The sequence below is a fragment of the Emydura macquarii genome, unplaced genomic scaffold (genome assembly GCF_026122565.2).
Source record: "Emydura macquarii macquarii isolate MOO-44397 ecotype Brisbane River unplaced genomic scaffold, CSIRO-AGI_Emac_v2 contig_1254, whole genome shotgun sequence".
Classification (NCBI taxonomy): Eukaryota; Metazoa; Chordata; order Testudines; family Chelidae; genus Emydura; species Emydura macquarii.
In genome coordinates, this window is record NW_027131391.1 from 8,281,162 (window position 1) to 8,293,766 (window position 12,605).

The 12,605-nt window shown below is 46.5% G+C and overlaps 1 protein-coding gene across 1 annotated transcript in view; it reads left to right on the forward strand.

Moving 5' to 3' along the window:
- Nucleotides 1-12,605, forward strand: part of MORC2 (MORC family CW-type zinc finger 2) — a 71,281-nt gene that overhangs the window by 25,473 nt on the left and 33,203 nt on the right. The window contains exons 6-10 of the mRNA XM_067550190.1: nt 799-907; nt 1,302-1,461; nt 1,566-1,677; nt 3,239-3,364; nt 5,798-5,877. Coding sequence (XP_067406291.1) covers nt 799-907; nt 1,302-1,461; nt 1,566-1,677; nt 3,239-3,364; nt 5,798-5,877 — 587 coding nt within the window. The remainder of the gene's footprint in view (nt 1-798; nt 908-1,301; nt 1,462-1,565; nt 1,678-3,238; nt 3,365-5,797; nt 5,878-12,605) is intronic.

Below are 12,605 nucleotides of genomic sequence, written 5' to 3' on the forward strand. Positions count from 1 at the left end.
GCGCATGGTGTGCATGAGTATCCGGGTGTGGAATGCACAGAGGGACCACACATCTCAAAGAACCTCCACTTACAGGTAAGTAGTCTCCGTTTTCCTTTATCAGGGCTGTGGTTGAATGGTGGGAAAAATGTGGAAGTAAAGGGGGAGAAGGAAAATGGCAGAGAGCGGTAGAAATGGGAAAGGAGAGGGAAGCATAATGGACAGGGTGGATAAGGTTGGGCAGGGCTGCTGGGGAGGCCACTAGGGCCAGTGCCCTGGAGCTAGTCCTGCCTGCTGTGGGCAAGAAACGCTAAAGGTTGTAGGATGCCACAGTTTGTGCCCTTTGAGCTCTTCTGGCTGCCGCTGCTGCTCCCCGTGTGGCTGGGAGAAGTGGTGCCCACTTGACCTGGTGCTGCATATGCATGAGCTGAGTCTGGAGCTGGTTTTGTGTGGAGCTAGAAGGCCCTATCTTTGACTCTAGCTGGTGCTGGATGTTTTGAGGTGCAAGCCCAGAGACCTCCATTTAATCCTATGAAAATATGTCCTTTTTTGGATTTTCATTTTGTGGGTGAATCAGGTTTATTAGGACATGAATGATTTTGGATTTTAGTTTATATAGCATGGTAAGATCTTTCTCTTAAGTCATTTTGAGATATTTGAATATTACCTCATTTGTTTGGTATTTGAAAATTAATAAAAAATTTATAGGTGGTGGAGAGGGACCCTGGCCACCAGGACTTGTAGTAGAAAGTGTTGTGTTTTTCAAACAGAATTTCCACACCATTAAAATATAACACACACTCTGAAATCTTCCTCCAGGGGTTCCATGCGGATTGGGAAGGATTTTATCCTGTTCACTAAGAAAGACACCACCATGACCTGCCTCTTCCTGTCGCGCACATTTCACGAGGAAGAAGGCATCGATGAGGTTTGCATGTCCTTTGTCACTCTAAAATATAGTGCTAGGTATTTTCTAAGATGAGCCTTTTTTTCCTCTGTGCCTCATCTGAATGTTTAAGAGGAAAAGAGCCTGTACTGAAGATGATTTTTCTTGTGGTTTACGTTGTACTTGGGGTAAAATACCTTGGTTTGAGAAGATAAACTGTGTAAAGGTAACTCCGAGGGGGTGGAAAACAAGGGGTCTTGGTTGTTGGACACTGAATAAATATTCAGCTATTGGAAGTGTAGGAAGGGGATCAATGCTGTATGTAGAGGTCATTAGAAGGAATATCTTAACCCAAGCTTGGGAGCCAATGAAGTGTCCCTTTCTCAAGAGAAAGGGTTGGAGCTTCCCCTTAATCCCCATCCAATCCTTTCCACAGGTGATTGTCCCACTGCCTACCTGGAACACACGCACCCTGGAGCCCATGACAGACAATATGGAGAAATTTGCTATTGAGACTGAGCTCATTTACAAGTATTCCCCCTTCAAGTCAAAACAAGAGGTGATGGAGCAGTTTAAGAAAATCCCTGGGGAGACGGGTAAGTGTGACCTGGTGCTGGGCATGGGGCAGTTGGAGATGAAATGGGAGAAGGAATTGGTATGGCATTAGATGGCGCTAACCTCAAGTTTGTTACCTACTCAGGGACCCTGGTGATCATCTTTAATCTCAAACTGATGGATAATGGGGAGCCAGAGCTGGATGTGACATCTGATCCCCAAGATATCCAGATGGCAGAAACGCCCCCCGAAGGAACGTAAGTGCAACAGAGACATCACAGGTTCTGGAGTTGTCTGTGTGAATGACTTGTGGTGTTTGCAGGTTATGTCCTGTTAAGGCAGGTGAGTTGATGAGAATTCTGCAGTCTGGAGTGCTTCAGGTTGGGATTTACCTTGGCTCTTCTGCTACCTGACGATGGTGCACTTAACAACTCGTAGAAGTTATTCTTGAGCTCTTCATGGAGGGGAGAGTAGCGTGCCCAAAGAGGGCAATAGAACATTAGCAGACGTGGCACTGACACTTCGTTAGTTCAGCTTGGGGGGAAGGAGCGACCTAGGGTACAGAGTGAGTTTATAATCATTTGAAAGAAGGAATTACTGGGATGGAAAAGCAAATCTGTAAGCTTCCCCCTTGAACTGTTTGAGTGTGATTGTGTTGGGTGGCTGTCGACACATTGTGACCAGACAGAGTGCTGCTGAGGCTAGCTGCCTAACCAAGTTGAGGGGAGGGGGTACTGGATTTGAATGGCGGGGGTCTCTGTTCAAAGGCACGTGAGTGGGGTCTTTTTGGGGATAGATGGGACCCACTGCCTGGGGCAGGGGTCAGACACACATGGTCAGAGCCCTCCCCTCAGTAAAGGGGAGCCTGTGAGGTGGATGGACAAGGGCTTTCTCAGTGAAGGAGAGCCTGGGGCAGGGCTCAGGGTGGCTCATCGGTGGAATGCAGATACAAGCTAGCTATGGTGTTTCATCCACCCTGCAAGCTGGTTTGTAGCAAGAAAATAAACAAACTGGTCCTAAACCAACAAAATAGAACCAAACCAAAAACCTCCAGCTGGGGGACTCGGCAAACCTAGGCCTTCACTCAGACAGGCTTAGCATGCCCCCTCTCCAGATTGCCTGTCTCCCACAGAAGCCCAGCTGCAAAGCTTGCTGAAGCCTGTTATAGCTGCCTCAGCTACCCCAGAATGCTATGCTGTCTCATTCTGACCTCACCCAAGTTCCAAGTATATGAAAATTCTGTCTTTGGGGAAAGCTTTGGTGGAACCTCATAACTTCAGTTGCCACAGTGAGTCCTGTCCTCAGTGGAAGGCTGTGTGGGAGGTGCTTGGGGATGGAGATGGGAGCTTTTCTGCTTGGGTAAGCAGAGTAGGGGACAGTGCATGTGAAAAGATGAGGTCTCTATTTTGATGAATGGGAACCTGGAAGCACAGGGGCCAGATAGAGAAGAAAGTTCTTCCTTGAAGGGAGTGTGCAGTGATACTTGTGGACTAATTACATGCAAAGGAGCTGTCTCCTCAATGAAGGAGCTCAGGGTGAAGGAAAGATGGATGAAGACAGGATCTCTGCTTGATTAAGAAGCTGTGGGGCATTGCTTGGCAGATGAATCAGCATGGGCATCTGTGCTGTGCTTTCTGGACCATGGATATTGGTCAGGGTTGGATTGGGGAGGGGATGGAAATATGCCTTGGTATGGGGAGTGTTGGGGTGATGCTCAGGGTTGGATAGGATGGGCTGTTTACTCTAGTAAGTGGTGTAAGAGACACTGCTTGGGTTCGAACAGACTACCTGGTTTCTGTAAGTTCTCTTCTCTTGCAGGAAGCCAGAGCGTCGCTCCTTCCGTGCCTATGCTGCTGTCCTTTACATTGATCCCAGAATGCGGATCTTCATTCACGGACACAAAGTGCAAACCAAGCGACTTTCTTGCTGCCTCTACAAGCCCAGGTAGGAGCCATGACCTAGGGGACCATATTCAGCCACAAGACCCCTGTGGCCCCATGAGATCCCTGGTAGCTTGCTAGGTGTGTTTGCCCTGTGTACACCCATGTAGAAGCCATACAAATCAAGAGACTGGCTAATCTGAAGTCATAGGGCAGGATTTTCATTAGCGATCAGTGTTTGCCTACCTCTGTTCCCATTAAAGTCAAGGGAAAGGCCAAGGCTTCTGAAAATCCTACCTGGAACTGATGGGGCTCAGTTCTCTTTAAGGGCATACAAAGGAATGAAGGCTTTTTGGTCATGTTCTTGGCAGTGTCACAACTCTTGATTTCAGACAGCAATAACCAGTTGGGTATGGCTGGAAAATTCTCACCCTGGGTACTGTGAAAATTGTGTCATGTGGAAATGAAACTAGGCCGAGTGTCTAGAAACACTGTGTGCTGGTGTCCTTTTAAGATACCGCAGTTTTAACTTCATATGATGTCTGGGCAGCGCTGTGTTTTCCTCATTTTAAACCCATTCAGACATCATGGATTTGAAAGTTGGAGTCCGACAGTAGGGGGAAAGAAAAGAGGGTTTCATGGTAGGCTCTACTGTCGACCACCAAATCAGGAGGAGGACATGGATGAGGCATTTCTAAAACAAATAACAGAAACATTCAAAACTCAAAACATGGTAGTAATGGGAACTTTAACTATCCTGACATCTGCTGAAAAATTAATGTGTCAAAACATAAAATTTCCAATAAGTTCTTGGAGATGCTGGGGACAACTTTTTGTTTAAGAACACAAGAATGGCCATAATGGTTCCTGTCTTTCGAGAGTTGCTGGTGCTAGATGCTTCAGAGGGAATGAACAGAACAGAGCAGTTTATCGAGTGATCCATCCCCTATTGTCCAGTCCTAGCTTCTAGCTTAGGGACACCCAGATCTAATTGAATACCAGTCTCTCAAGTTCACCCATCTTAGTATTTAGATTTCTTGCATTTATATACAAACATTTATAAAATTTGTCAATATTTAGTTGTCTGCCTTCATGTGCTGTAATTGAATAGGACTCTTTTTTTGTTTACCTGTTTCTCTTCAATTCCTATGTGTACTTTAGCAACTTCTATCCTCTCCTCTTCACTAAGATATAGAGTACCCCTTTAATAAATGCTCCCCCCTAAGGGATGTGTTTTATCTGAACCATGTGCTCTTCCACACTTGTTGGCTTTCCCCCAGCCCTTAGTTTAGAAACTCCTCTACAACCTTTTTGATTCTACATGCCAGCAATCTGGTTCTGTTTTGGTTTAGGTGGAGCCCATTCTTCCTGTGTGGGTTCCTCTTTTCCTAAAAGGTTCCTCAGTTCCCAATAAATCTAAATTAATCATCTGAACACTTCTCATCCACGCATTGGGACCCTGCAGTTCTGCCTGTCTGTCTGGCCTTGTCTGTGGAACTGGAAGCATTCTGGAGAATGCTACCATGGCAATCCTGGACTTTAATTTCTAACCTAGCAGCATAAATTTGGCCTCCTGCACCTGTCTCCTACCTTTCTGTATGTCATTGGTACCTACTTGTACCATGCTCTTCCCCAGCACCGCACAAAAATCTGTCGAGATGCCTTGAGAGAACTCTTACACCTGACAGGCAGTTCACCATGCAGTTCTCCCGGTCATCACAAATCCAACTACCTGTATTTCTAATAATCTAATCCCCCATTACTGTTAGTTGTTTCTTCCTAATAAGAGGTGTTCCATCTCCTGGAGAGCTATCCTTAGTGCGAGAGGATGCCATGACATCATCTGGAAGGATGCTCCCAACTATGCTTCTGCATGATATTCTCCTTCCCCAAGTCTTTCATCCTCTCAACAGGGGTATCAAATGAAGTAAAAGCCAAAAATCAGTGACTAATTTTGAAAATGGATTCCGTAGAGGTTTTTGCAGATCACAAAGTTAATCAGTGGGAGAGCTCAGAATAGAACTCCTTTTTTTGATACCAGTCCAGTGCACTGACCACTGGACCACATTGCCAAATGGGATTGATTTTAAATTATAAGAAATGAAGCTCACAAATTCTGGTTTTGCAAGGTCAGAAATTTGTGTGAGGTTCCCAAACCTTTACAATGTTTGCCCAGTCCTACTTTAAATATGATATGATAGTATAGGCGATGCACACTTTGTGGGGAGGATGGCTTAAGAGATCAGCATAATTTGGTCAGGAGGTTCTGGGATGGGTGGGGGAATGACTGGATGCAGGGTCTCCCTCTTGGTGAGGAGAATGGAATACGGAGACCTTTAGTTTCTGGACAAGATGGTTATTAAAGCTGATGATGGTCTCAGGCACATTGCAGAACCTGTGGACTGTCATTTTGCCATTCTTGCTTCATGTAGTCTTTGTATAGTTGTGCCTGAACTCGTGGATGGGATCACTAATGAATAAATTTTACTCATTACAGGATGTATAAATACACTTCAAACCGCTTCAAGACCCGTGCGGAGCAGGAGGTGAAGAAAGCAGAACACATGGCTCGGATAGGTGGGTTCCGGGTGTGTGCATAGGCCATGGGTTAGTACATGAGTGAAAGGAATGGTGAAGCCAGATTTGCCCCCTCTGACTTGCCCTGCATTGGTGCCTGTTGTGGTGAACACCATGATTGCTTGGATACCCCGCCTTACCTGTATGGTCATATGGATAAGCCCAGCCTTTTCCCTCTGTTGTACAGAACTAGCTTCCCAAATAATCCCTTCTGTGAGCATTCTGTATGGAGCTCACAGAGACAGAAAATAGCACTTTCCTTAAGCATACAAACATGCTCCTCTTTCTGACACTAATTTTTTAATCTGTTCATGTGTTACCCAAAGGAACTCCCCACACAAGTCATTACCTTAGTTTCCCTTGCTTGCTTCTCCTTTCCCTTGTTCCCTCCTGGGAAGTTTGTCTCCATCTACTGGGGTAAATCTGCTCCTATGTCTGGCAGAGATTGGGAGTGGGGCGGGAGGCTCTGACAATCCGTTAAGTCCAAGACTGAGGGGAAATGGGGGTGGTGATTAATCAGTCATGTTTCAATTGGAAATTTATTTTTACATCCTTCCCTGCATTTTCTCTGGCAGCATCTCTTGTTTCCTTTTCCTCTCCTGTATTACCAAACATTTGTTGATGTCTTCCAATTCCTCCACTGCTTCTTCTGGGGCCAAGTTGCAGCTTCCTCCTTGTTTCCCCATTCTGCTGCTCTCTTCTTTCACTAACTGCCATGGAACCTTTTGGTTCTGTTTTCCTCTCCCACCTTAAAGGAGCAGTCACTCCCAAGGAGACTTCTTTTTATTGTTTCAGCTAGTCTGGTCTAGAGATGACTCTAAAAGTGGCTGCAGGCTGCAATGGGGTCCCCTTCTCACTTTACAGGGTGGAAAACACAGCTTGGTCTCCCCACCTTGTCATTCTGTGCCCTCTTCCTCCTCCTCCACCTGTGGCAGCAAGGCTTAATGTTGGTGAGTATCCAACCCACTGGTTCTTAGCTTTGGCTAAACTGTCTCAAAAATCTTCTACAGAACTCTTCTGGTTTTTTGACATATGACTACTGTGATCTGTGTTGACTCAGCTGTATACTGAGTATTGATGGTTAGACCCCCTTATATAGGGCTTCTTAACACGGTGGACTTGAAATCTGCAGGCTTCAAGCCCTGTTCAATCTGTAATGGACTCACTCCTGAAGGATGGACACAGTAGATGTTTCTTCTGTGTAGGAGAGTCCCATATACAGAGATGTTTGGTGTGCTTATCATTGTCTGCAAGAACCTGTGAGACGCAAGGTTGAAGCACCATCTCTTGTAGCAATCCATGAAAGTCTTTTCAGACCCAGAGGAAAAGCTCCAGAGTCCTGCTAGTGAACAAGCCAGCCTCATCCAGTGCCCTACCCAGTGGTCATCCCCTCTCTGTCAGGAAGACATCAGGCTTTGATGTGCTGTCATCAACACAAGATAACTACATTGGCTGTACATATTCCAGGGACCAGCAGTGACCTAGTAGACTTCTTGAGCAGACCTGCAGTAACCAGCCAAGAGTGACCTGCTGCATGATAGACCAGTTTGCCACAGAGGAAAACACCAGATGCCCATAGTTCTGCTCCAGAGGCAGTATGAGCCCGGGATCTTTGCTAGATATCTTTCTTCTTGGGTGTGCTCAAGAACTCATCCTTCTCCACTGCATCCTTTGATCCCCAGATAGTATCTGAGATTAGACTCGAAAAGGCTACAATCTTTTGCTACCCCATAGCCTCTTACTGGCTGAGACAGTTTTGGCTGAGAGACCTATTGCAGTTGTCCGGGCAGCCTCATGCACACCTTCCATTCTGCCCAGCCATAATATCTCAGAAGCAAGGTCATATACTGCATCCAGATCTGCAGTCGTTGCACCTAAAGGCTTGAATGTTGGCTGGTTGAGCACTACTGACAGACTGCTCTCTGCAGGTTCAGGAAGTTCTCAGACAAAACATAAAACCTTTTGCTAGATAGACCTGCTCCTCAAAATGGGAGACAAAATGTCCATATGGGCAGCCCAACACAATCTGGATCCAGTAAAGCAGGGGTGTCAAACATACGGGCCGCAGGCCGCATCCGGCTCGCGAACCTTTTTGATCCGGCCTGCATCCGGCCAGTTTTTTTGAGACGTGCTGCCGCCCAAAGTGAGGGCATTGGCACTTAGAGATTTCTCTGCCTATGGCATTGACGGTTTGAGTCCGTGAAATGTCTTAAAGCGTCGATGCCGGACGCAGAGAAATCCCTTAAAGCGGCAATGCACTCAGTCCAGCAACACGGTCCCCTGCGAAATCCCGCTGCCGAAAAAGGCTGATGGCCTGAATTTTTCAGTGGAGGGTATTGTATGGCCCCTGTGAAGTGCAGTTTATGAGAATTTGGCCCGTCACCATCAGTGAGTTTGACACCCCTGCAGTAGAAGCTCTGCTACTAAAAATCCTTGTCTACAAGCTACACCTGTAATAAGCTGGACTAGCATTTAACTCTCTCTCATGGTTCACCTTGCAGCAATATTGTTATGTCACACTCCAATGGAGTCATACTTTTTTCATATCCGCCGGTAACAAAATACCTTAAGGGCCTCCTTCATACTTCCCTCCAGTCGAAGACCCAACTCCCCTGTGAGACCTCAAGGAACCTCCACCATTGTCAGATTGCTCAAATCACTACTGACCGTCAATAAAGTCTTTCTGGTTGGCATGGAAAGTCAATGAGCTCCAAGATCTTGTGGACAAACTATCTTACACATCCTTCCATAGGGACATGGTGGTTTCAAGATCACAGTCAAAGTTCCACCCTGAGGTGGTCTCAGAATTCAGCCTGAACCAATTACCTTGCAAGTCTTCCTGGAACTACACTCAATGCTGGGAGAAAGAGTATGACCAGAATTAGCTCTTTTACTTTAACAGGACCAAACCTTTCAGGCTGTCTTACTGCCTCTTCATGGCCATATCTAGCCTATCTAAAGGACAGCCCATCTTATCACAGAGAATTTCTAAATGGAGCACACAGTGCATTTCCACATTCCTAGGTGTTCTGATAGCTGGGCATTGGCAGTGTCTTTCGCCTACTTTGGGAACTTGCCAGTCTCTGAGAGCTGCAATGCTGCAACATGAAGCAATTCACTGACTTCTGTTGTTTTTTCCTTTTGACATAGCAACCAGATCAGATGCCAAGTTTGGGAAAGCAATACCGCAATAACTGTTTGACCATTAGAGCTTAAACTCCTCACTCCCACCATACAGGGAGGATACTCCTTACCAGTCGCCTGCAGTGGGATCCAGACTGACATACACTTGAAGACAGAAAGTTACTTACCCTACGGTAACTGTGGCTCTTTGAGATGATGTTGTCAGTGTGGATTCTATGGTCTCCATCTGCGCTTTTTGGAGTCCTCAGGAACATGGGTTTTGAATAGCAAAGGAACTGAGGGCAGGTCGTGGCCACCCTGTCCTTCATGCCTATGTGCAGCCCCTGCAGACGCTGCTGTTCAAAAAAACCTGCAATCTCACATTCATGAGGCACATACACATCTACGTGGGATCTACATTAGTTACCAAAGATACTGTAGGGTAATTAACCGTTCTCTTTTGAATGCTTGTCCATGTGCACATTTCACTATAGGTGCCTGCAAAACTGGTGTGGTAAGCAGCAGCATTTGTGGCTCCCCCCTTGTGAAAGGTAGATAGTGTCACGTGACACTATCTCTAAAGTGGTCAAATTCTTTTATATCATATATCTGCTGGTGAGTATGGCCAATGAGAAACCTTGCCAAATTAGAGTGACACCAAAGACTGTGACACAAAGAAATTAGATTTACTTGGGAGAAAAGCATATTCCTTGGTGAGATTGCAATTTAGGGTATCATACTACCAGGAACTTCTGGCCAGATATGACTTCAGGATCACTGAGAAACTGTGTCCTTTGCAGACAAGCTCCTGCCATAGATGAAAGAGGAGTTTGTGTCTCTAATGTCAGAGGGCCAAATGGTGGTGAGAACCAGTCTTCAGGCAGCTCTCGATGCAGCAGACACTATTACAAGATCTGTGACTCAGTCCCCACTCTTTGGAAATCGTTTATCCCTATTCCTGGTGGTTGATCACCACAGGCCAGTGGGCTTTGAATACAGTGACATCAGGATATTCTGTCCATTTCCAAACAACATCTACAGCCAAACCAGCCTCTCTGTTCCTTTTTAGCACATCTTCTGGGATCACCTCCTGGTAAACCTGTTCATGACACAAGATGACAAAATGAGTTGGATGTTTTGCTGCAGGGGAGAAATGAGCCCAAGTTCCCTAGCAGATGCATTCCTAATCCCATGGTTGGGAACCTCGATGTGTGCCGATTCCCAGGGTGCACCACAAGGTCAGGCAGGACTCAAGCAGGTTGCACTTGATAGCCGTAACATGGCAGAGATGATTCTGGTTCCTGGGCCTCCTGAGCCTATCAGCTGTTCAGCCCAAGACTTGACCTCTGCTTCTGGTGTTGCAAAACATAGGAGGGATCCTGCATCTAGAACTGAGATCCTTCCATCTCATGCTGTGGTACCTCAGATGTTGGCAATAGAGTACGCCTGCTCTTCTCCAGTCAGAAATGTTCTCATGAATAGCAGAAAAGACTCGACAAGATGAACTTACCTGGCAAAATAGATGTTTTCTCACTGATGCCAGTGAAAATCTAACCTTTTCTCATCACTCTTCTGTATCCCAGTATTACAAGGTGGCACTGCTCTTTTAAAAGGGAGCAGGTCTAGTGCACCTCTGATTCATCTTCTCACTCCAATTGGGCTGTAAAAGAGCATAACTGGGCCCTGGACACAGAGACCTGGTGAAGCAGAGCTACCTTAGAGCATCAGGGGAGTCAGTCAGGAAAAGCCCAGGTGAGAGCTGTATGAGAGGGAGAGTTTTGGCAGGTGATTGCAGAAGGTCCCTGAAAGAAGCAGAGGGTGTCTGAAAGCAGGAGAGTAGAAAAGAGGGTTTGCCTATTGATTTCCCTAAGCCAGAGAGCCAGCGCTGAAGGCCAGAGAGCAGCAGAGGGAGTTGCCTGCTGGCTTTTAAGCCAGAGAGCCAGAGCTGAGTGCTAGTCCTTCAGTCCTCACTGGCCGAGACGGTGGGAGAGGTGAGGTGGTGGTTTCTGCTGGGAAGAGTGGGGTGACATTCCAGCTGGAAGGGCTGCGGTGGCTGTCCTGATAAAGGACAGAAGAAGAGCAATAAAAGAGCTGATGTATAGTGGAAGATGCTGGAGTATGAGGAGGATGCACTCCTAGTAGAAAGGCTAGGGGGAGCCTCTGCTGGGAAGAGTGCGGGTTTTAAGGCCTGTATGCTCTGTGTGAGAGAAACTGACTGGTTAGGACTTTCGTTGTGGCTTATTTGAACTATGTCTTGGTAATAAACTGCCCCTAAGGAGAGTATTACTGAGTCAAGAAAGCCTGAGTGGAGTCACTGGGGACTCTGAAGGAGGGAAAGTGAGGCAGGCATGTCTGTTCTGCCACAGCCTGCTGCTGGTGCGAGCCCTAGGAGGTTCTGTCTTGTCACACTCAGCTCCTAGATTATCTACTGGACCTGAAACTGAACAGCCAGTTCTTGAACTCAGTCAAGGTACATTTCATAGTGGTTTCAACCAATTACTCTCCAACAGAAAAACATAGCCTTTTCCTGTCTGACTAAAGCTTTTTAAAGGCCTGATTAAGGTATTTCTACCTGTTAGGGAAGCTGTTTCCCATGAGATCTTAATCTAGAACTTTCAGCTGTCATGGGCACATCCTTCAAAACCAGTGGCAATTTGCTTCCTATTGCAGTTGTCTACGAAGAAGACGTTTCTGTCTAGCCATGATTTTTCAGAAGGGTGTAGGTGTGAAATCCAGACACTGATGGCTCACGCTTACCCTCCCTCTCCTTTATCTGAATAAGATATCTCTGAGAACACATCCAAATGTCTACTGAAGGTGGTCATGGAATTCCCCTTAAAGCAGCAAAACCACCTACTGGTGTTCTTTCCTGAACCTCATGCACCAAGGTGACACTTGAACCCTTGGAAGTCAGAAAGACCCCGGCCTTGTACTTCCGGAGGACAAAGTCATTCAGATCCTCACCCAGACTGCATTCAGCATTGCAGAGAGAATGAAGGGCTCAGTTATCTCAATGCAAAGATTGTCAGACTGGATCTCTGCACCAAAGCCTGCTACAGAGGGTCAAAGTAACCTACTTACTGCACTTAAGGCTCATTCACCAAGGGCTCAAGCAGCATCACCAAGAAATGCACTTATCTCTGGTGTGTTGGCTCACACGTTCACAGAACGTTATGCATGGGCTGAAGCCCTCCAGGTCCGATGCTGCTTTTGGTAACATGGTAACGGTCTTTGTTTTACAGAAGACTCCGAGCTTCATTGCCCAGGATCACTTGGGAGCCCCCGTTAATGGCATGTGTATATGGACGAGCACTTGAGCACGAAAAGTTACTGACCTTGTAGTAATCTCAGTTCTTCGAGGTGTTTTGTCCGCATGCATGTTCCACTGCCTCAGAGTCCTCACACCTTGGATTCTGCAGCTGAGAGGAAATTGAGTGGCAGTGGGCATGCTCTGCCCTTGTAGGCCTTCGACATGGAGCATGAGGACTCCTGGCACATTGGCACAATACAGACACTGCTGGCCAAACGACTACAAACTGCAACACATGAGGCACATGTGCCCCATTAGTGGAATGTGCATATGGACAGCATGTCTTAAAGAATTT